Below are 25157 nucleotides of genomic sequence, written 5' to 3'. Positions count from 1 at the left end.
GGGGCTCGTTGGAAAGCTGGAGACGAGGAGGTTGCTGGCGGGAGGATAGGCGGGCGCTGTGGCGAAGCGTTGCGGAGTTAACTTTTACATTTCCCATTTCGGACCCGTTATGATATATCCCCCATTCATTCATATTCCTTTTATTGTTTCTTTGTTCCCAATTGGATATTCATCATTTACGGTTGCCTAACGGCCCGTTTACATTCCCCCATGCCATTCATTCCATTTCAAACATATATAAACTAGATAACAGCTTGTACATAACAAGTTAGTATTGAATAGACCCGTGAAGGGACAAGCAGATGTTACATCCAAGTGGCAAAGACGCCATCCACGACTCTAACGCCCCCTCTGAGCTAGTTGCTCACGTCTAAGACCCCTCACATCATAATACTCAGCCTTGACGTCCAAGAGAGACGTAGGTGAGTGTTTGTTTGAGGTTTTTGCAGACTCAGTAGCGCCCAGGACCAAAACCCGGCTCCATGAACCACACCTGCGCACACTACCACCCTCCCCCTTCTCTCTGTCTCGAGTCTAGACGATAGACCCATTACATTGTGTAGTTTTGGGCGCTGAGCCAGACTTGGTCGCCTTCTCGATATTCTGGGGCTGCCTCACGGTCTCGGTCGTAGTAGTGGGCCATCTCGTCTGCTGTGTGTTCCAATGCAGCCTTCGCCTCCTCTTGCATTTTCATCATCCTTGACGAAAACATGTCAGCGGCTTCCACTTCGGATGTATGTGTGGGTTCTGTCCCCATTCTGGGGTGCTGGCTGGTGTCGAGTTCGAAAGGGGTTCGGTGGGTGGATGAGTGGATGTGGTTGTTGTAGGAGAATTCTGCTAGCGGGAGCCAATCCGCCCAGTCATCCTGTCGATGGTTGACGAACACCCGGAGGTAGGCCTCAATCTCCTGGTTGACCCGCTCAGTCTGTCCGTCTGTCTGGGGGTGGTAGGGCGTCGAGGGGGTCAGTTTTACACCCAGGAGGTCTGCGAGCTCCCTCGAGAAGTGGGAGACAAAGGTGCTCCCTCTGTCGCTGAGGATCTCCTTGGGGAGCCTGTGATGCATCCAGACGTGCTCTAGGAAGAGCTGCACGATACCCTCCGAGTCTACGGTCGTGTCATATCCATCCCCGGCCATCGACTTCCGGTCCCTCCGATCCCTCCAGTCTAACTCCGCTCCTTCCTCACTAACCTCGGAGCTCCCGTATTCCGCAATCCTCTCAGTACCCCTCGATGGTCACCACCCCCTCATTTCAATTTATTACCTACGCCTCCCTAAGTACGGAGCCCCGAAGACTTCCGGACAGCTCCGACGTCCGCTAGCGCACTCCCGCCTCTGCTGGGCAATACACTCGCCTGCCCTGCAGAGCCCACCTTCAGGCCTATCCCTCCTTTCCGTTTCTGGGTTATCGCCTGCCTGTTAGAATGTGCAGATTCGGATGACTCCGGAGCGGAATCGGAGACTTAGTGTGGAAGGACCTTGGCCTCAGCGACTCAGGCGGAGCGCTGTGCCATTGCTGGTTGTCCTGGGGGTCCCTAATTTCGGATCTAGCAGAGGGAAAGTCTCTTGGGGGGAATTCAAGTCGATTTCGGACTGAGGTTACAAGTTACTAGGTACATTGTATATAAGGAGGGGTCCGGATCAAAAGGAACAAGGGTAGGATGAAAGGAGACAAAGGGAGATGGAAAGAGGAACAACACCGAGGGTCAAGTGTTTGACTCAATGGTGTTTCCCAAAGGAGGAATGAAGGGCCAAGGCCCAAGGAGGAAGGAAGGAGGTTGGGAGTGGGGAATGGCCAGCTGACTGAATAGAAAGGAAGCAGCAGCCCAAATAGGAATGAGGGAGAATAGCGGAATTGAAATGGACAATGCAATAGTTGCAAGGTCCGGAGTAAGTCCGGAAAGTCCGAACTCGGAGGTTAAACTCCGGAATATTGGCAAACATAATTAAATGGAATGAGCTAACCAATACAATGGGTATAAGCGGAGGTGGGGTCAAAGTCCGAGGTCGGAGCTAAGACCGGAGGTTCCGGAGACGGAGACGCGAACAGGATTCCAGAGTGGAGGTCCGGAGTTGGGAGCATAGGTTTTGCGTACTCGTCTGGAAGGTGTCGAGGTTGGGGTCAGACCCGGAATGTTCCGGAGTCGGACCGAAGGTGGTGTCCGAGCCGGAGGTGGGATAACCTCTTGGGAGTCGGCAAGGAGAAAGTGATGGAAGGGAAGTAGGGCTCCGGAAGTCGGAGTTCGGAGTTCCAGGAGCCCGGAGCGGAGGTCGGGATTGTATGGATATGACACTGCCTTTCCGCTAACCCCGCGACCCGACTCGTCGGTAATATTCAGTCGGCTAATGTTTAACCCCGTTAGCTCTGCTCCGTTCGGCTCCGCCAATTGCGGACCCGTCTTCGCTGTAACCATATATATATCCAACTTGTACATAGGTTACACTCCAGTAATAAAATCAACTAGAGTTACCCCCCTTCGGTTCTGATTGCCAGTCAGTAAGTTAGGGCACGGACGTGTCACTAGGCACAGCGCTCTTGGCATAAGTCGCTGAGGCCAAAGCCCTCCATCACAGAGACTCTTCCCTTGTCTCGAATCTGGTCTCTGACAGGTCGTTACAGTGGGGACCGCATGGATACGTTTGGACAGGTGGTCCACTACCACCAGGATGGCATTATAGCCCTTGGACTCCGGGAGCTCTCCCACCATATCCACTGAAATTACCTGCCAATGATGGGTAGGGACTTTGTTCAGGGTCAGCTTCCCAACTTTTCGTGAGGGGAAGGATTTGACACAGTTACAGGTGTCGCACCCACATACGTACCGCCTGACATACTCTGCCATCCGGGGCCACCAGTAGTTGTGGGAGACAAGTTCCAAGGTTTTCCACCACCCTGGGTGCCCTGTCGCCCGTGCATCATGGTGTAGCCTCACCAGGTCATGGCAGAGTTGGGGGTCTTTTGGGATGTATACCCTCCCCCGGTACAGGACCAGCTCGCCTTGCCTTTCCCATTTGTCCGACCTTAGTGTCCCCTCTCCCAGCTCTCGCATGGCTTTTACTACCCTCTCATCGTGATCTTTTGCCCTGCATATCCGATCTAGGATGCCTACTTCCTCACCTTCTACCGAGAATGCCTCTGTTGCATGGGCCTCAAACCAGGGAGGTTGGAGGAGGGTCAACCCTTTGTTGTCGTCTTTCCCTTTCGGGTGGTTAGCATGACAGGAGAGCGCATCCGGTTTTCCCATAAGCTTCCCGGGATGATGGACAAGGGTGAAGTGGAAGCGGGAGAGGAAGAGGGACCATCGAGCCTGGCGTCGATTTAGCCTCTGGGCCATCCGGAAGTACCCTAGGTTGCGGTGGTCAGTGTAGACCTTGACCTTCTCTTCAGCACCCTCTAAGAAGTGTCGCCATTCCTCAAGAGCTCGGACAATCGCAAGCATCTCTTTGTCATACACTTCATAGTTACGTTCCACATCCGTAAAGCTCTTGGACATGAATGCCACCGGGTGGAACTCCCCATCAGGTTGGAGCTGGGAGAGGACTGCACCGGTTGCAAAATTGGAGGCATCGCACTCGAGTTTGAAGCAGCCAGAGTCAGAGGGGAAGGAGAGAACTGGGGCAGTAGTGACAGCTTCCTTGAGGGTGCAGAAGGCGTTGTCTTCGTTCGTGCCCCAGTTCCAGGTTTGGGCCTTTCGGGTCAACTTGTGGAGTGGGCGTGCCTTCTTGGAGAAGTCCTTGATGAACCGGCAATAGAGGTTCACAAACCCCAGGAAGGACTGCACCTCCTTCACTTTGGTCGGGGTTGGCCAGTCAAGGACTCCATGGACCTTTACGGGGTCCATTGCAACGCTACCCTCCGAGATGACAAGGCCGAGGTACTTGATCCGGGTCCGCTCAAACCTGCACTTTTCTGGCTTCAGGAAGAGCCTCCTCTTCCGCAGCGTCTCCAGGACTTCTCGGACGACCCTCCGATGGTCCTCCAGGGTGGCCGTGAAGATGAGAATGTCATCCATGTAGCAGATAACAACTTCCTGGTCGATGAAGTCCCTAAGGATGTCATTCATCATGGTTTGGAAAGTCATGGGGGAGTTACACAGCCTGAAGAACATTACCATAGGCTCGAACAGCCCTCGGTTGGTCGCAAATGCGGCCTTCCACTCGTCCCCATCCTTGATCCGGACGTTGTTAAACCCCCAGCGCAAGTCCAGGGCAGAGAAGTATTTGGCATTCCGGAGGCAGGCGAGGACGTCTGAGATAAGTGGGAGTGGGTACGAGTTCTTTACAGTGATCTCGTTCAGCTTCCGGTAGTCCTGTCCCAGGCGTAGCGATCCGTCTTTCTTCTTCACAAAGAAGACTGGTGCTCCCATCGGAGACTTAGACAGTCGTATCCGCCCATTCTGCAGGTTCTTGTGCAGGAACTCGTCCAGTTCTTTCTGCTCCGGGTGCGAGAGGGGGAAGGTCTTTCCTCTGGGCAGTTTGGCATCTGGTACCAGATCTATAGCGTGATCCTGTCAGGGCACACCTGCCTGACCTGCCTCCACCCGGGCCCACCTCACCCGGTACCCCTTCTCTCACCCTGCACCCTTCCTTCATATCCCTTCCCCCTCTATCCCTCTTCCACTTCTATTTCTATTTCTATTCTTATTTCTATTTCACACGGACGACCTTTCCCTTATATCTATGTATTATTGACCCGCCTGTGATGCGCACACGACATGCCTAGCCCCGGACGGCTCTAGGGCGCAACCTAGTGCAGCATACGCCCTCAGGATCCCCCATGGGGACACCAGGGTGATCGCAGCTGTATGTGGGGTGACGTGGTGGACCTCATGTGACCCAAGCCGCATGTATATAAACACACCTGGGGTGGGAACCAAAGAAGTAACCTTCTTCTCAACATTCCCACTTCAGTCTAAGTGGCCAGGGATCGCTGTCCCGCATCGGGCCTGCCAGTATGCACACCTGATCTACCCCCCATGAGGTCCTTAGCACCGGACGCTACGCCCAGACCGCCTCGACCCCGGATGCGTCCCTGACAGATCCCAGGGCTTCCGGGGGGGGCAGCTGGTCGAAGGCTTCTTTCGAGAACACGTCCCAGAAGTCCTGGTAGTGCTCTGGCACCAGCGTCTCGAATGATGCGGGTTCTGCATCCGGGTCATGGGCCTCCTGGGCCATCCGCTGAGAGGGGGTCGTGGTGGCCCTCAGGTCATGACCCCAGCCAGGGGGAATGATTGCAGTGTAGATCCCATCCCCTGGCTCTAGTGCAGGGTCCTGGTCATCTCGTGCCGTGGCTGTCTACAGGAGGACGGGCAACGGGACATGATGACTTTCTGTCATGCCCAGTCTACCTCTGGGTTGTGGTGTAGCAGCCACGAGTGCCCTATGATGAGGGACTGTTGTCCCAGGTTTGCAACCGTGAAGCGGGTGCGCTCTGTGTGCCACCTGAACGTCAGGAGGGCTTCCAGCTCTTCAGTTATGGCTCCATTCTTGTTTGGGGTTCCGTCAACATTACAGACGGGAATGGGCTGTGGGAGAGGGGTTGTCTCGAGCTTGTGCTTCCGGACGAACTCAGGGCTCATGAAGTTCCCGGTGGCTCCTGAACCTAGGAGGGCTGATACTGACACTGACGCGAGGGAGGTCAGGGTGGTTAGTTTCACCGTAAGGTTGAGGGATCTGGGGGATTGCTTGGAGAGGACATAGATGGCTGGCAGGGATACTGCCACTTCGGGTGCCACCTCCATGGTTCTCTTACTCTCATGGGCTGAGGATGCGTTTTTTTCTCCTCTTCTTTGCAATAACTTGGTGAAGTTGTGGCATTGGCGTCGACTCACATGTGCTGCAGTATTTACACGAGCTATCTTCTATGGGTGGCTGGGATGCATCCCTCACCAGTCACCTTCCTGAAAATCCCCCTGAGCCTCTGTCTCCAGCTCTGTCCCCTCCGTCTCTGGCTCCTCAGTCAGCTGCCTCTTCAGCCCTTCCATCAACGCTCGAAGGTCCTCAGGGTGGAGGCGTCATGCCCGGCGGACTTTGGGGTGCAGGCAGTCTCATAGGATGTGCCCCTGGGTGTTACAGTTGTAGCACCATCTCTGGTCAGTCCTTGAGCAGTCGAGGTCCATTGGTTGTGGGCCCGTCCCTGTCGTGGGGCGGGCTGCTGGGGTGGAAGGTGGAGGCACTGGTGCGAGTCGTGGGGGCCCAGGCATGGGTCATGTGTGAGGTGGGGTCATGATCGACAGGGGTCGAGTTGGTGGGAGTGTAGGTTTGGGTGGGAACATGCGCGGTTGAGTGGCCTGGAATCGTTGCCACTGGTTATCCAGGAGCGTGGCTTTGCACTTCCACTCGGCCCAAGTAGTGGGCATGGGACGGAGCCGGTATATGCTCTCCTGGAGGTGGGAGTTAATCACCTGCTCAAAACGGTTGACTAGTCCTACGTCGCCCAGCCTCAAGGCGGGTCCCAATATCTCGAACTCTTGGATTACTTTATCCACAGAGTCGCTCCCTTGGTGGATGGCTGCCAGCTTCTGTCTGGCTGTGGCCTCCCGGTTTGGGTCCTGGAACATGGTGTTGAGTTCTGTGTTGAACTCGTGGTGAGGGAGGGGGAGCCAGCCGTCAGCAGCATGATCGTGCATTGCGTGGCCCATGCCCCTGCAGGTCCTCCTTTCATGTAAGACAACACGAAAAGGATCTGGGAGAGGGTGGTGGGGAACTCAGCCATGTGAACATGAAAATAGATTCCGCACTCGGCCTTAAAACGGTCAAGGTCCTTGCTAGCTCCTGAGAAGGGAGTGGGGGGGCGACCTTAGGTGGTTTGGGTGTGGGTGTGGGTGCAGGTGCGGGTGCTGGTGCAGATGCGGGTGGGGGGTGGTTGCGGGCCTGGCTCTCCACAATGGCTTGGAGCTCTTGAAAGCGAGCCAGCAGCTCTTCATACTGCTCTTCTGACACCATGGCTGGGGAGGCAGGGGAGATGGGGGAGGCGGGGGAGACGAGGTTGAAACCTTCTTCTGCTGTCAGGGACGTGTCTGGGCTAGAGGGGTGTTGGAGGAAGGGATCAAGTGATCTCCCAAACCATCAGGGAAGGGGTACCCCCCCCTGGCATAACGGGCGAGTAGTGTATGGATGCACACTAGAAGTCCTGGGTTCGATACCAGGCTTGTCCATTTTATGTCATTTGTCCAGTCACGCTGGTTTACGTCATAAGAATTTGGAGCTCCGGATAAGTCCAGTAGTCACACCGGATACAAATTTCCTCAAGGGGGTCCGGATGTATCGCCCGGCAGAAGGGCCCTCCTGGGGTGCAAACCGGGCATGCGTACTGGCAGGTCCGGAAAGGGACAGCAGTCCCTGGCCACTCAGACTGAAGTGGAGAATGTGAGAAGAAGGTTACTTCTTCGGTTCCCACTTCAGGTGCATTTATGTACATGCAGCTTGAGTCACATGATGGGTGCCACGTCATCCTTGGAGACAGCTGCGGCCATCTGGGTACCCCCATGGGGGACCCCGAGAGTGTCCGCTGCGTGCACACATGCTGGGCACAGCAGGAAGCTGTCCAGGGTGTCTGGGACAGATGGGTCAATAGTACATTGATACAAAGGAAAGTGGTCCGTGTAGATAGACGGAATAAACAGGAAGAGAAAGATGGGAAGAATGAGATAAACCAAGGAGAAGAGAGAGAGAGAAGAAAGAGGGAACAAGGGAGGAGGGAGGAAGGAGAGGGATGGACAGCGGGTTAGCAGGTGAGGTGTGGCCAGGTGGGTCTGGGTGGACCCGGGTCAGGCGGGTGTGCCCTGACATGAAGCAAGGGTCTGTGAAGAGAAAGCAGCGGATGCAGCAAGAGCAACGGAAGTGATGTTTAGGGCCACCCATGAGAACTTGATTTTGGATGATGATTATTACCTTGTCGTCTCCAAATGCGTTCATGCTATGAAGAACAGGTTCTTGGAGAGGTATGCTTCCACGGACCAAAGAATTAAAAATTTCATTGGGAATTCTCAAGCATTCTGGGACGCTTGGGGGGAGCTGGCACTGCAAGCGGGAATCTGCTACTGTCTCCAGAAAATGGAAGGTAGCACTCCACTCCCCAAAAGCTAGGGAAGAAAGAGAAAGGGGGCTAAAAGGGGTGTTGCAGTATGAACAGGTCCGTATAATCAACGGGAGGGGGGGGGGATTTTGAGGAAATATATATAACTCTGATAACTATTGCTTATCTTCTTTCCGTGGTGGATTTTCCTAAAGGTCATGATAGCCCTTTACCAATCGTGTGGCCACTCACAGCACCCAAGTACATGGACTTCAAAAATAGCGGGAGGGGGAAAATCTCTGATCTGTTTCAATTGCTATGTACATATACCCATACAGCAAACATACAATCTGTGAAAAGAGTCCGAAATATATGGGTTTGGCTGAGCTAAGCCTCCACCAACAACGGCGGTAAGGTCCGGCTGCCGTTGGCTTAGGATAAAATTCCAAACAACAAAGGAAATTGAAAAGAAAAACACAAACTTCCTCATACCACTCCAAACACTGAATCAAACCTCCGTCCCTTTATCCCACTCTCCTCTCCTCATCCATAGCTTTCTATCGATACCGATTTTGTGAAGTCTGGTGGAGATTTGACTGAGAACAGGAATTCTCAGAAACGGAATATATATCTTGATTATCTGTGCACAGGGAAACTTGGGCCGAATAATATGCCACAATTCCAAGACTCCAATGTCTTCTTTAGCATTTGTATCATTTAACTAGCCCATATTCTCCTGGAATTTCACTGAGACTAGCTTGCATGTGAGCTTCCACATAGTTCATATTGTCCCGTGACTCCCATCATGCCTGATAATCAGAATATCTCCACAACCACTGAACCGATTAGGGTGAAATTCAACACTGAGTATTTGGGCATTTTTCTCGATTTAATGACCCCAAGATTGTCCTCTTCTGTCAGCTTTTGACCTTGTTCTCATGGTCGTGGTCAAGTGCACGGACTTTGCTCATGAGGACATCTCAGGTTGAATTTCACCACCAAATATCAACCAATTCCTTGGCGGAAAGGCTCATTCGGTTCGTACGAAAACCCTCTTTCTTCTTTTTTATTACTCCCCTCCATCATTCTTTCTTCCTAATAATGTACAAGGGCGGGAGCCCAATTTTGACGTATTTGCTGCGTAAGGTTCCATGAATTTGAGCACACCCATTATGCACTCCTACAGTGCCCTTACCAAGGTCGCCCTGTATGACGCATTACACAGACCATACATTACAGATGGAACAGAAGGAAAGGGAAATGGGATCAGCAACTCTGGTTAAAGGGGAATTCAAGAAGAAGTTGGAAAAAATGGTTGAGGAGCAGGAGAAAATAAGGGCAGAGCTTAAGGAGAGAGTAGCAGCTCAAGGCACATTGGCACATGAGGAAGTCGAGGAATCCGAGTTAACGGATTTGGTATCTGAGGAAGCTTCTACTTCCAAGGTGCCTGTGCTGAAGAAGAAGAAACTTGTTTTGAAAGATCAGGAAGCCAAAAAGTCGCCTAACCTCAGGAAGAGGAAGAGGGTGAAGGCTTAGCTGAAGAGTCTGAGATCTTAATGGATTTGTACAAATAGGGAATTCATTGCAACTGGGATATATTTATGGGAGGGCAATGCTGTATTAGGAAGTGTAGTATTCGGAATGTGGAATTTGTGATATCGTGAGGGACCACGATGAAGAGCTAGGCCTGTATGTAGGAGTACATAATGGGTGTGCTCAATATCATGGAACCTTACACAGCAAATACGTCAAAATTGGGCTCCCACCCTTGTACATTATTAGGAAAAAGGAATTGTAGGAGGGAGTAATAAAAAAGAAGAAAGAGGCTTTTCGTACAAACCGAAAGAGGCTTTTCGCGAAGGAATTGGTTGAGATTTGGTGGAGAAATTCGACCTGAGATGTCCTCATGAGCAAAGTCCGTGCACTTGACCACGACCATGAGAACAAGGTCAAAAGCTGACGGAAGAGGACAATCTTGGGGTCATTAAATCGAAAAAAATGCCCAAATACTCAGTGTTGAATTTCACCCTAATCGGTTCAGTGGTTGTGGAGATATTCTGATTGTTGCGCATGATGGGAGTCACAGGACGATATGAACTGTTTGGATGCTCACATGCGAGCTAGTCTCAATGAAAATATGGGCTAGTCAAATAATATAAATGCTGAAGAAGTCATTGGAGGAGTCTTGGAATTATGGCATTTTATTGGGACCAAGTTTCCCTGTGCATGGATAATTGAGATATGTATACCGCTTCTGAGAATTCCCATTCTCGGTCAAATCTCCACCAAATTTCACAAAATCGGTATCGTTAGAAAGCTATGGATAAGGAGAGTCGGATGGAATAAGGGGACAGAGGTTTGACGTTCAATTTCTTTTGTTGTTTGGAATTTTATTCTAAGCCAATGGCAGCCGAACCTTACCACCATTGTTGGTGGAGGCTTAGCTCAGCCAAACCCATATATTTCGGACCCTTTTCACAAATTGTATGTTTGCTGTATGGATATATGTATGTTGAAGGAGAGAACGAAGGAAGGTCAGTTGGGAGGTTCAAACGAGACCACCACCAAGCTGTTCCCTGGTACTCTAGTTAGGATGGGGAAGTGTACTAGTAATATTTGTTGTAATTATAGTACCAATCCGAGTGTTTTGGCTAATTCTATTTTATGGGTTAGTCTAAAAGTTTCTGAGAATTGACTTACAGATAAACAAAGCCCTATGGAGCTGTTCCTCTAGTGTAATTTCTCAATTTGTCTGGGTGTAATTCTGTCGTAGGGTTGTTTAATTTGGATTTTAACTTGAATTAAATCTTCTACTTGGTGAATTTTCAAAGATTCTACTCAGTTAATGGGTTTAGATCGTGTCCGAAGTGTCCCTTGACCTTGTCTTATTTTTGTCTTATTTTTATTGCTTGTTTTAACAGTAGCAAAATAACTGTTTTGTGTTTACACTTTGAAATCTGGAGTGTTAACCAGCTCTCCTGTTGAAATATTTACTTCATATTCCTCTCCCTAATTGCTGCCTTTTACTACAATGGCAATTTTAACTGTATATCACTTTTTCGCACTGGAGTGACAACCAGAAATGCTTGAGAAAAATAATACTCTGTTTTCTTACTTCTTTGAGGGGGGCAAAAAGTCGCAGAAAGGGTCTCCCTTTTATACTCCTTGGGTCGCCTTCCTTTTTCATGCTCTACCTCGTATTTACAGGATTTATTTACAGTGTATTTTCCTCAAACTGAATAAAAATGAATTTTTCACACTATAGTTCTACTGCGCTCAGCTGTGCTGAACTGCGGCTCTACTGCAGTCAGACTGCGCCTAGAATCCTTATTGTCCTTCCTCACCTAAGCTATTTTAATGGTTCAATTAGAACTTGACTGCGCTGCATTTGTCGCAGTTTTCTATTTCAAATTCCTCATATTTACCATTAAGTTCACTATGACTCAGTCATTCTGAATTCAAACTTCGCATTACTATGCGTATGGCTGTGCTGAGACCTTCAGCTGATTTATTCTATTTTTATCCAGTAACATTTAGTTGAAATGAGACTTGAAATGATAAATGAGTGAATATTCAGGTTTAGAACCAAAAGAAAAAGTGGCTAGTAGTCAAGAATTGTTCAAACGAATGTGTTATAGCTCTCTGCTTCATTAGTGGTTTTTGTGGATTTTGTCCATCTCCCCTGATTCTCCTTTGTATTATTGCATCCTAGTCCTTCATATGTATTGTTCGTTGTTATAATAGGTTGTCCTCGAAGATATCATATTTCTATGTATTTTATTTGGGGCTCTGGACCTCTAGAAGCTGTCTTCCTGTGCATTTTCAGGTTTCTAACTTCATGTCCTTGTATCTCATTCATTTCTGAATGGTTTTTCACATCCTCAGCATCATAAATCTTCATTTATCCCCACCTTTCCAATGGTACTAAAGTTGTACTCTATTTTCTACGGTATTCATTGAGTTAGCAAGAGTTTGTGTGCACATTCGGTAATCATGTGTGTTGTTCCCATACTCATTCGTATGCAGGCACTGTTTCTGTTTAATTGTTCGAAATTTATTGTATGCGCGGGTGTTTGTATCCTCAATACAGGCTTCCATGATTTATTTCAGATTTTTCCCTCATGTTCTAAGGTGTTTTTGTACTCTCCATGCTTTGTTTTGACTGGGGTCTTCCTTATTTGGACAGAAATTGGTCTTTGCAATCTGCCAAAGCGTGGATCTCAGTTCTGACACCCAGTTCCTTTTGCATTGCCACCCTCACATGTCTTTCAGCATGATGCGGATTTCTATATTCCCGTTGTTGGTGTAACTTCACAACGGCTGGACCGTTTGGGCTGAAACTTTGCATAACTATAGTTTCCAATTTATCATAATTTCAATGTGAATTTCGTTGTGTGTTTTAAATATAGATCTTGCGTGATCGTTGTCTTTTCCCTGAGCCATGACTTTGATGTCACTTATCCCGTTATTGAATATCTCATTGATGCATGAACCTTTTATTGTGAAAATTTGGGTGGATTAATATTAGATCCCTTCCTTTCTAATGGGCTATCAAGCTCGTCTCGGTCGTTACTGCTTGTTCCTTGCACTTGCCTTTTAAATGTTGTCCTCATTTTCCAAGAGTTTCGGTCATATCACCGTTGTTCATGGGTAGTTTTCCCTGAAATTACTTTCATTGGGTCCGTTTGGGAGACATCTACATTCCCTATCATAAACACGACTTTGAATTTTGCATTGGTTCCTAAGGAATCCTTGTTCTGTGGTACTTCCAGCCTCAGCTACGTGTGCAGGTGTGGGAAAGTAGTTTCCATGGAGGTTCTCTGGTTGGTTTTATAGTCAAATCTTGCTCGATTGTCCTAGTTCTTTGTTTAATATTTGCTATAAATTCCCCCAAGCATTCCGTCTTGTTGGTGCTAAGCTTGAAGTATTTTTACTAATTTCCTTTCTTCCAATTTATCATATGGAGTCATAATAATTTGTTAAAATTCAGGTTCTTCTATTTTCTCATATCTACTTGTTGTATGGGGTTTTTGTGATTTATCTGGCATATTTCCATAATGAGTTTTCATAGGGTGACCGTTATTTCTCCTACAGCATACTGGCAGGCTCGATGTGGGACAGCTGTCCCTGGCCACTTAGACTGAAGTGGAAAAGGTGAGAAGAAGGTTACTTCTTTGGTTCCCACTTCAGGTACATTTATGTACATGTGGCTTGGGTCACATGACAGGTGCCATGACATCCTCAGAGACAGCTGCAGCCATCTGGGTGTCCCCATGGGGGATCCTGAGAGCAGAGAGCATCCACTGCAGGTGCGTGTGCTGGGCACAGCGGGAAGCCATCTGGGGTGTCTGGGCCAGACAGGTTAACAGTACAATGATACAAGGGAAAGTGGTCCATGTAAATAGAAGGAATAAACAGGAAGAGAGTGATGGGAAGAATGAAATAAAGGAAAGGGAAGAAACAAAGGAAAGAAAGAAAAGAAGAGAAGGCAGGAAGAGGGGAAGGGGCACCAGGTGGAGCCAGGTGTGCGGGTGTGCCCTGACACACATGCCCCTCCTGTACCCACAACCCTTACACCACTGTCACTGCTGCCATGCTCACCTCATGCCCACAGTGGACCCCCTCAGGATCTCCTGTGGAGACACCCAGAGAGCCACAGCTGTGTGTGAGGATGATGTGGCATGTCCCACATGACCAATTCTGCATGTATATAATAACAGCTGGAGTGGGAACCGAAGAAGTAGCCTTCTCACTTTGTCAGGGATCAGTGATGACCCTGGACCCTATGCCAGCTGCACATATGCACATGGGAAGTATGCCGGCAATTCCCGTCTACTCCGATTACCTAAGCCCCAGTAGCCCAGATCATCTCCGGCATTGTTCTGGAACATTCTATGGTCATGTGATTCTATCAGTGATCTGTTTGGTTTCCTTATTGCCAGACTCTACATGTATATAGCTGACTCTAAGATGGGGACATTCCTTTCCCCAGGCTTTAATCACAACTAGGTTATTGGAGCAACCTGTGCAAGCATGCACGTCCCCTGACACACTTCAGACTAAGTGGTTGGGGATGCTCACCCTGCAATGGGACCACTGCTATGCACAGCCACTTCTTGTCCCATCAAGCCCCCAGCACCAGGTGCTATGCTGGGACTTCACCACTTTCAGAGCTGTCCCTGACAGTTGGGTGGAGTTGGAATGGATATGATAGACAACCACCAAAGGGCACATTGACACCTTGAAACATAAGAAAAGAAAGGGGAAAGAAATGACAAATTTTCAGTGTCAAAAAAAGTGTAATATTGCCACAGGTGTATGACTCTGTGCAGAGTAATGACTGTCAGGGATGGCTCAGAAGTGATGGGGGTCACGGCATGTCATCTGGCGCTAACAGCCTGGGTGGTGGCAGAGTTGCAGGAGTGTATGCTCCTGTGAGGTCTCAGTGGGTAGCTCAGCACACAGAGCCATAAGTGATACAAAGATGTGTATTTTATGGTGTGTGTAAGCAGTTAACCAGAGGTTCCCACTTACCCACGTGACTATATGTATCTTGTAATTACATATGGCTCGGGGTTCAGGGCTATTGCCCTGACATTCTCCCCCCTTGCGTTGCATTTGCAATGCACACAAGGTTAATGATGAAGAGAATAAAATTAAAAGAAATGAGTTACATTGAGTTTGAGATTATCAATGAGTGTTTTATTGTCACCACTTCAAAGTGGGCAATTTGTACATGTCGGTGAAAAAATTGAGGGAATAAATGAGTGTGGGGCCGTCACTTTGAAGTGAACGGTGATACATGGGTATCGCAGAGAGGAAAGTAATGAAGAGAAGGGGTTTTTCGAAAATGAATTTCGACCCAAAGATTGTATGTCTTTGGTGTTCCTCCTCACTTGTTCTGTGAGGATTTGTGTGTGTCAGGGGACGACTCCCAGGTCCCCATGACCCTCCCCTATGGCCCACAGCCCCAAGTCTGGCTAGCCCAATCCAAGGCACAATCCTACTGTGGGTCAGAGATGAGAAGGAAGTTAACTTCTCATCTTCCCACAGTGGCCACAATAGATCGAAAACTTCCGGAGATATCCGGAAGTCACATGAGACCCGAGACCCGAGGTCCGGGCCATCCGGCTGCATGGAGCGTCCGGCACAGGGTGTGTGCAGGAAGTGCAACAGCCGGGTGTGGGCACGGGTGCGGGTGTGAGTGCGGGTGTGGATGCGGGTGTGGGCTAGGTCAGGGTGTATGCCCTGACAGTGTGTAAATGGTGTTTACACACGAGCGGTGGTGGATGTGGGTTTTTTGATGAAGTAGACATTTCCGCAATTGTTACTTGCGGTTCCTCGCATGCAATATTGTGTGCAGGGCCTCAAGTTGGGGGAAGGTGTTTTCACAGGCACCTTTATGGCGTATTACCGTGTCACTTTCTCCTTCCTCAAGGGTAGAGTTATTGCCTGGGAGGAGGGTTTTCCTCTGGGTTGTTCATCTGGACATCCGATTGCTGCGTTGGATGCAATGACGTAGCCTGGGCTACATTGTCGAGCTGTGGGCTCGACGAAGTGGGCACTCCCTGGGTGGGAGTGGGTTGTTGCATTCCTTGTCAAAAACCCCCTGGATCGTAGGGGAAAATGCGTGAGTCCGAATGCAGGCGGGGGCTCAACTAGATGGGATCCAGGAGCTCTGGTAGTGGACCGAAGCTTCCCCAGGAAGCCCGGTTCTGCTGGATGGTACAAGAGGCTCTAAGGAGGATGCGGCCTCAGCGACTCGGAGGGAGCGCTGTGCCTCCATTATGTCTCAGTTAGTCCTTGTATTTCTTATGTCTGAGGTATCTTGTAGGAAGGGGCTGGGATTCACTCAGAGGGACTTGGGGTAGCATTTTAGTCGAGATTAGAACTGAGGAAAACTACAGGTTCTAATCTACAGGTATTTATAAGGGGGAATGGGGAGGACTTAGTCAAAGTCCGAATGAATAGAAGAACACCGAAAGGTGCCGAATGATACCGAGAGGTACTGAAAGGTCCCGAATGATATCTTCAATGGGGAACCGAGGTGGTGGATCGAGGAGGGTGGAGTAAGAGGCCGGAGAATGAATGGGAACGAGAAATGGGTCAGAGGGGGTTAGCCGACTGAATGGTAAGAAGAAGATAGTCGTGCTAAGAATGGAAGGTGACTAATAAGAGATGACGTGAGAGGGGTCACCGAAGGATGCGGGTAGCTCCGAAAGCGGAGTTGCGTATCCAAAGGATGTTGGGTGACTGTCATATCCGTGCATACCCGACCCCGACCCGACTTCCGGACCTCCACCCTCTTCACCTCCAGAGTCATAACCTACCGCTGCCGTTCCGATACTCACCTTCGGTCCTGGCAACACACCTCCTCCTTACCTCTCCGACCCTATCTCCGTCCGCTCCGATACTCACCTCAGACCGAACACCGCCCCTCTCGCCACCCTCCTACTACTCCGCTCCCCCTTCACAACACCTCCACCCTCCCGTCATCCTCCTACGCTTCCCCGTCCGCTCCGATACTCACCTTCGGACCTGACTACTCTCCTTTCCGCCACTCCTTCTCCCTTACCTTTCCCCTCTCTCCTCCCTCTGTTACTCCTCCGCCACCCTTCCACCAAGTTACGACCTTCCACCGCTGTCCCATACTTCGCACTCGGACACCGCTCGTACCTTGCTCCGAGCCTCCGTCATAGTCCCTACCTCGGACTTTGACTCCACCTTGGTCTTAGTCCATTGCATTGGTGACCTCATACTACGTAAACACCATTGCCAATATCCCTCGGACTTTCAACCCCGCCTCCATAACCTCCATAAGCTCCGCAACCCCCGAGCTTCGCGGATCGCCTTCGGCACTCTCGCCGCTTGTAATGTATTTCTCGCGTTTTCCCCTCATCCCTATTTGGACTACTGCTTCTTCCTATTCTAGCCAGTTAGTCATCATCCCCACTTCCCCTCATCCTCCTGCCCCTCTGGGCCTCGCCCTCCCTACCTCCTTTCGGACGTATCACAGGTCCTGCCTTATGACCTTCGGTACCGCTCCGCTCCTTCTACCCTTTGTTCCCGTTCGGACGTCTTCATTCCGATTCGGTTACCCTTTGTTTTCCTTGTGCTTTTGCCCCTTCCATTATATATATCGGCGCTTGTACATACTCGTTTTGGTTTAGTCCGAAATCGACTTGAATTCCCCCCAAGAGACTTTCCCTCTGCTAGATCCGAAATTAGGGACCCCTAGGATAACCAGCAATGGCACAGTGCTCCGCCTGAGTCGCTGAGGCCGAGGTCCTTCCACGCTAAGTCTCCGATTCCACTCCGGAGTCGTCTGAATCCGCACATTCTAACAGTGACTCCAATAAATGAAATGGGTGGAGGAATGGTTTAGGGGTATGTCACAGGATGTCAGAGGTCCATCAGGGTATCGGAGCAAATCCGGAGTCTCTGAATGTTCCAACTCGGGACCGAGCTTCCAGGGTGGGAGTGGCCAAGGTTCGGTGTGCCGCAACCAGACCGGAGCTGAGACAGTTAGGAAGGGAGGTGACTTGGGGAGTGTGGAGGCATGGTGTAGGGGATGGTGAAGTTCTTAGGAAGGTGTGGTGTGGTGGGAGTGTGCGGGGTCAGGAATCCGGGATATGACAGTTCCTGAGCTACTTGGCTCAGGTGTAGAGTACAGTAGGTCTACTGTTCTTCCCATGGGGAAGGGTGGTCGCTGGCCTGGTTGTCCAGCATGGAGACTTGCATCTCTTTCCTGGTATTTGGAAGCTTTCGCTTCCCACTCCGCAGTTCTTGCAGCACATTCCTCAGGAGTCCTGAGTGGTTTGAACTGGGACTTTATATAGGCAGCTTTGCCTAGACTTTCCCAGGAGATTTTTTTCTTGTTCTCTGGGGAATTGTACTCCTCCGCAAGTGTTGCAATACTTGGGAGTCCCAAGAAGTATTTCTCAGTTTCCTTCGCTTTTTTGCGAAGGACTCTATGTACCTTGCCGCTTTTGAAGGCAGCTTCGGCCTGTTCGTACCAGTGTACGAATTCTTTTCCACTTATGCTTGTCCACCAAGCGTATGTGGCATCGTGCACCGCTTCTGACCCTGCTATTCTCCTCATGGGGAAGTTGGTGTTATGGAAATGGGAATTTCCCATTTTAGACTCTTATGGGTTCTGTATCACATGATTTGTATAGTAATTAAGTTTAACCAATCAACAATTACCAAAAAACCCGCTGTGCTAACATCTGTTAAACCTCATGTTACAACATCTGTGAAACCATCTGTAAACCCTAATGAACCACCTCACCTCCACTTTCCACTTTCCTGCGTCAAGAACGGACGAAAATGGGCGCCTCTGGCCCCATTTTTGTAACAGTTGGGGTCAATTGTTACGTTGACTGGAGCTTCGACTTTGTCATATCCATACATACCCGATCCCAATCCGACTCCTGGACCCCCATCTTCACCACCTCCGGAGTCCTACCCTACCGCTGTCCGTTCCAATACTCACCTCAGACCGAACACCACTCTTCTCACCACCCTCCTCCTCTCACTCCTCTCACTCCTCCTGTTACCCCTCACTCCTCCTCCACCCTTCCGTCACTCTCCTACCCTTCCCCCGTCCGCTCCAATACTCACCTTCAGACCTGACACCTTTCCTCTCCTCCACTCCTCACCCCGCTCCTCTCTTCTCTCTCTTCCCTCTGACCCTCTTCCACTGACCCTCTGCCAAGTTACGACCTTCCGCCGCTGCCCCGTACCCTGTACTTGGACACCGCTCATGCCTTCGCTCCGAGATCCCATCATAGTTCCGACCTCGGACTTTGACTCCACCTCAGCTTAAGTCCATTGCATTGGTGACCTCATACTACGTAAACACCATTGCCAATATTCCTCAGACTTTCAACCCTGCCTCCGTAACCTCCATAAGCTCTGTAACCTCCAAGCTCCATGGATCATACTTGGCGCTTTCACCACTTGTAATGTATCTTTCACGTTTTCCCCTCATCCTTATTTGGACTGCTGCTTCTTCCCATTCTAGCTAGTTAGTCATCACCCCACTTCACCTCATCCTCCTGCCCCTCTGGGCTTCGCCCTCCCTATCCCCTTTCGGATGTACCACAGGTTCTGACCTATGACCTTTGGTACCGCTCCACTTTCGTCTTCCCTTTGTCCTGTTCGGATGCCTTTGTTCCGATTCAGACTCTCCTTGTTTCCTCATGCTTTCGCCCTCTCCATTATATACCGGCACTTGTACATACTTGTTTTAGGCCCTTAGTCCAAAATCGACCTGAAATGCCCCCTAGAGACTTCCTGCTCGCCACCTCTGAAATTAAGGACCAAATGGACAAACAGCAATGGCACAGTGCTCCGCTTGAGTCGCTGAGGCCAAGGTCCCTCCTTGCTAAGTCTCCAGTTCCCCTCCAGAATCACCCACCCTTGCCCAGTTCTAACAGACTTTGCTGAACTCATTGAGTTTGGTGGTCTCATATAACATGTGGACACTTCCCTGCAGGGTAGCTGTCAGGGCACACCCACCTGACCCGGTTCCACCCAGGCCCACCCGGGCCCACCTCACCTGCTCCCCACTACCCATCCTTCCTCCCTCTTCCCCCCCTCCCTTTCCTCCCTTTCCCCTCTTTCCTCTTTCTCCTTTATTTCATTCTCCCTTTCTGTTTATTCTTTCTATTTACATGGACCACCTTCCCTTGTATCATTGTACTGTTGACCTGTCCGGCTCGGACACCCCAGACAACTTCCCGCTATGCCTAGCACGCGCACCTGCAGTGGATGCCCTCAGGATCCCCCGCAGGGATACCTGGATGGCTGCGGCTCTCTCCATAGATGATGTGGCACCTGTCATGTGACCCAAGCCACATGTACATAAATGTACCTGAAGTGGGAACTGAAGAAGTAACCTTCTTCTCATGTTTTCCCCTTCAGGTAAGTAGTGTAGTTCTTCCTTTTAATAACAATTCACGTTTTCCACTTCAGTCTAAGTGGCCAGGGACTACAGTCCCAGATCGGGCCCATCAGTACGCATGCCCGCTTCGCTCCCCGAGAGGGTCCCTGTCATATCCATACAATCCCGACCTCTGCTCCGGGCTCCCGGAACTCTGAACCTGACTTCTGGAGCCCTACTTCCCTTCTGTCACCTTCTCCTTGCCGACTCCCAAGAGGTTATCCCACCTCCGGCTCCAACACCACCTTCGGTCCGACTCCGGAACATTCCGGGTCCGACCCCAACCTCGACACCTTCTGTTAGAACCGGGCAGGAACAGACGACTCCGGAGTGGAATCGGAGACTTAGCGTGGAGGGACCTTGGCCTCAGCGACTCAAGCGGAGCGCTGTGCCATTGCTGTTTGTCCATTTGGTCCTTAATTTCACAGTAGGTGAGCAGGAAGTCTCTTGGGGCATTTCAGGTCGATTTCGGACTAAACCAAAACGAGTATGTACAAGCGCCGATATATATAATGGAAGGGGCAAAAGCACAAGGAGAACAAAGGGTAACCGAATCGGAACGAAGACGTCCGAACGGGAACAAAGGGTAGAAGAAGCGGAGCGGTACCGAAGGTCATAAGGCAGGACCTGTGATACGTCCGAAAGGAGGTAGGGAGGGCGAGGCCCAGAGGGGCAGGAGGATGAGGGGAAGTGGGGATGATGACTAACTGGCTAGAATAGGAAGAAGCAGTAGTCCAAATAGGGGTGATGGGAAAACGCGAGAAATACATTACAAGCGGCGAGAGTGCCGAAGGCAGTCCACGAAGCTCGGGGGTTGCGGAGCTTACGGAGGTTACGGAGGCGGGGTTGAAAGTCCGAGGGATATTGGCAATGGTGTTTACGTAGTATGAGGTCACCAATGCAATGGACTAAGACCGAGGTGGAGTCAAAGTCCGAGGTAGGGACTATGACGGAGGCTCGGAGTAAGGTACGAGCGGTGTCCGAGTGCGAAGTACGGAACAACGGTGGAAGGTCGTAACTTGGCGGAAGGGTGGCAGAGGAGTAGCAGAGGGAGGAGAGAGGGGAAAGGTAAGGGAGAAGGAGTGGCGAAGGGAAGGAGAGTAGTCAGGTCCGAAGGTGAGTATCGGAGCAGACGGGGGAAGCGTAGGAGGATGACGGGAGGGTGGAGGTGTTGTGAAGGGGGAGTGGAGTAGTAGGAGGGTGGCGAGAGGGGCAGTGTTCGGTCCGAGATGAGTATCGGAGCGGACGGAGATAGGGTCAGGGAGGTAAGGAGGAGGTGTGTTGCCAGGACCGAGGGTGAGTATCGGAACGGCAGCGGTAGGTTATGACTCCGGAGGTGAAGAGGGTGGAGGTCCGGAAGTCGGGTCGGGGTCGGGTATGCACGGATATGACACCTTCCAGACGAGTATGCAACACCTATGCTCCCGACTCCGGACCTCTGCTCCGGAATCCTGTTTGCGTCTCTGTCTCCAGAACCTCCGGTCTTAGCTCCGACCTCGGACTTTGACCCCACCTCCGCTTATACCCATTGTATTGGTTAGCTCATTCCATTTAATTACGTTTGCCAATATTCCGGAGTTTAACTTCCGAGGTCGGACTTTCCGGACTTACTCCGGACCTTGCAACTATTGCATTGTCCATTTCAATTCCGCTATTCTCCCTCATTCCTATTTGGGCTGCTGCTTCCTTCTATTCAGTCAGCTAGCCATTCCTGACTCCCATCCTCCTTCCTTCCTTCTTGGGCCTTGGCCCTTCATTCCTCCTTTGGGAAACACCATTGAGTCAAACACTTGACCCTCGGTGTTGTTCCTCTTTCCATCTCCCTTTGTCTCCTTTTGTCCTACCCTTGTTCCTTTTGATTCCGGACCCCTCCTTATATACAATGTACCTAGTAACTTGTAACCTCAGTCCGAAATCGACATGAATTCCCCCCAAGAGACTTTCCCTCTGCTAGATCCGAAATTAGGGACCCCTAGGACAACCAGCAATGGCACAGCGCTCCACCTGAGTCGCTGAGGCCGAGGTCCTTCCATGCTAAGTCTCCGATTCCACTCCGGAGTCGTCCGAATCCGCAAGTTCTAACAGTCCCTCTGCCGGGCGCTACATCCGGGCCCCCTCCACCCCGGACGCGTCCCTGACAGTAGCTTGCCCATAGGGTGCTGAGGTACTCTGGCAGTGGTCCCCATTTTGGGGTCTGCCATCGGTTGCCTACCGCTCTCCCTCTTCCCCTCGAGATGGGTTTGCCCTTCTGAGGGCGGTGTCAGGGGACGACTCCTGGGTCCCCATGACCCTCCCCTATGTGTCAGGGTCGCGTCCAGGGTCGAGGCGGTCCGGGCGTAGCGTCCGGTGCTGAGGACCTCACGGGGGGTGGATCGGGCGTGCGTACTGGCAGCCCCGATGTGGGACGGCGATCCCTGGCCACTTAGACTGAAGTGGGAATGTTGAGAAGAAGGTTACTTCTTCGGTTCCCACCCCAGGTGTGTTTATATACATGCGGCTTGGGTCACATGAGGTCCACCACGTCACCCCGCATACAGCCGCAGTCACCCGGGTGTCCCCATGGGGGATCCCGAGGGTGTATGCTGCACGCGCACGCACTAGGTTGCGCCCTAGAGCCGTCCGGGGTCGTCCGGGGCTAGGCATGTCGTGTGCGCGTCGTGGGCGGGTCAATAATACATGGATATAAGGGAAAGGTCGTCCGTGTGAAGTAGAAATAGAAATAGAAATGGAAATAGAAATAGAAGTGGAAGTGGGAGAGGGATAGAGGGGGAAGGGGTATGAAGGAGGGGTGCAGGGTGGGAGAAGGGGAACCGGGTGAGGTGGGCCCGGGTGGAGGTGGGTCAAGCGGGTGTGCCCTGACACTATGGTCCACAGTCTCTGGTCTGGCCAGCCCTATCCAGGGCACAATCCTACTGTGGGTAAGAAGATGAGAAGGAAGCTAACTTCTCATCTTCCCACAGTGGCCACCATATCAGGAAAACTTCCGGGGATACCCGGAAGTCACATGAAGGGGTAGGAACCGGGCCCGGAGCATGCGGCATGCGGAGCGTGCACGCATGCAGGAAGCGTGGCAGGTGGAAGCAGGTCCGGACGCGGGTCCGGGTCCGGGCTAGTCAGGGTGTGTGCCCTGACAGGCGGGCCCTTATGCAACCTGGACAGGGTCGCCTGCCCACGGGGTGGTGGGATAGTCAATGCCCTGGCACCATATCCCCTCCCCCTGACCTGGGAGGCCCCCGTCATGATGGGTTTGGCAGTGAGGTCTGCCAGTGCGCATGCCTCTTTGAGCTCGCGTTTTAGTAATTCAATCTCCCTCTTTTGGAGATCAACTTCTCTCTCTGTGTCTTTCAGAGAGGTGAAGATGCCCTCAGCATCTCTTCGTGCTCTATTGTATTTGCACCTCCAATGGGCGCAATTATCGCAGGTGTCATCTGACACCCTCGAGTTATCAGACTGTGCCCGTTTGGACAGCCTGAACGAGGAGCCGCTGTCGCTCCCTCATCTCCCTCCTATGAGGGACTTCATCTCTTTCCGCTCCTGGCAGAGCTGACCTGTCTGAGCAGCTACTGCTGATGCGATAGCTGATTCCCAGCCTGCATTTGGCTGAGGTGTTGTTGGTCCTGGGCCGAATTGGCCGATCCAGGGGGTGATCTGGCCAGGGAAGTTCCCTCCTGGGGCTGCAGCAGCAAATGCTGCCCCTGGAATGGCGCTTGTTGCGCCATCGGTGCAGTTTGCACCACATATGGTTGGAAGCCCCTTTGAGGAGGCTGGGGGTATGTGGTGCCTGTTGGCAACATGGATGGTTGTTGGTTTGCAGCACTCATTTGTGCCATGTGCATTGTGTAGTCCATGGCACTTATCTGTGCCTGGTGTTGTTGTTGTTCTGGGGAGCCTTGCTCCCCAGGTTGTCGTATCTCGATGTCCGGCAGCTTGTTTGGGTCAAATCGAGGGTTGCCTCCCCCCGAGAACAACATTTTCGTTGTTTTGTTTCTCATGGTGGTGGGAGGGGTTTAGGTTCTTGCATGCATGGGATTTGCCGCAAGTGTGTGTGGTTTTACACGTGAGCCTGTGGTTCACATGATCTAGGTAGGTTACTCCTAGCCCATGTGATGTCTAGCACATGGTGTGGCTGTCCGGGTGAGTTGCTTGCCCAGAATTTTCCCACGCTCTTGGCTGTGGGCAATTGCCCCTCGGCTTTACTTCTTCCGCCTCCGTTTTTGGGGGCATAGTGATGCTGAGAGTTCCCTATCTTCTTTGATAGGGAGGTTTTCTGGTTCCCTCACATTTTGTAATGTGAGGTACTCGTCCAGGTGGACGAGGTCATTGCAATTTCCTAGGGGTTCCCATGTGGTGTCCCCTAGCTCCCATTTAACCTTAAACCAGAGTTCATTGTGAACCCATGCGTGGTTTAAGATTTCGCGAACTACTGCTTCGCGATCGGGGTCTTCCCCGAAATCGTAAAATATGTTTACTTCCCTATTTGGGAAGATTTCTTGGTCATTTGGCTCATGAGGCATGAGCTGGGATACGTGGAATCTTGGGTGGATTCCGCATTGTTCAAGTTGTGGTGGCAACTTGAGGACATAGTTTGACGTCTCTGGAAATGTTTCCAGAATTTCATAAGGCCCTATATACAGGGGCTTTAGTTTGCCTGCCCTCCCTTTGGGTAGGTTCAACTTATCTGTGGATAAGTATGCAAGCTCGCCTTTTCTCAAATGTGGGTCCGGGCATCTTTTCTTATTCGCCTGGATTGTTTGAGCAGCGCGATTGTGTATTATCGCGTCGTGTGCTGCCATGAGGTTTTCCTTCACCTTTTGGGCGAAGTCATTCACTCCCAGGTAGTCCGAGGGTGGTGCTGTTAGGCACATCTTTGGCATGTGGCCATAGATTAATTTGAATGGGGCAAATCCTGTCGATGTGTTCGAGCTTGCATTGATTGCGAATTCTGCCATCGACAGCTTCGCTGCCCAGTTGCGTTGATCTGGTCTGACCATCACGCGTAGTATCTGTACTACTTTTTGTATCATTCTTTCCGCTTGGCTGTTGCCTTGCAGGTGGAATGCAGTTGTGAATTTCAACTGCACACCGAGTATTCGGTGTAGTTCATGCCAAAATTTTGATGTGAATTTCAAGTCTCGATCTGATATGATTGAGTGAGGTAGACCATGAAGTCTTACAACTTCATGAAGAAATACAAA

The 25157-nt window shown here is 50.9% G+C and overlaps 1 protein-coding gene across 1 annotated transcript; it reads left to right on the top strand.

Annotated features, from left to right (window-relative positions):
* Positions 1-9224: 9224 nt before the first annotated feature.
* On the top strand, positions 9225-9551 carry EI90DRAFT_3120986 (uncharacterized protein; the record flags this gene model as incomplete). Its single annotated transcript, XM_039063355.1, has 1 exon — positions 9225-9551. One exon carries the CDS (start codon positions 9225-9227, stop codon positions 9549-9551), a length of 327 nt encoding a protein of 108 aa, XP_038918096.1.
* Positions 9552-25157: the final 15606 nt, after the last annotated feature.

The sequence above is a fragment of the Cantharellus anzutake genome, assembly GCF_015039405.1.
Source record: "Cantharellus anzutake strain C23 chromosome Unknown EI90scaffold_15, whole genome shotgun sequence".
Classification (NCBI taxonomy): domain Eukaryota; kingdom Fungi; phylum Basidiomycota; class Agaricomycetes; order Cantharellales; family Hydnaceae; genus Cantharellus; species Cantharellus anzutake.
Note: the sequence above shows the minus strand (reverse complement) of the source record. Positions and strands in the feature narration are given on the sequence as shown.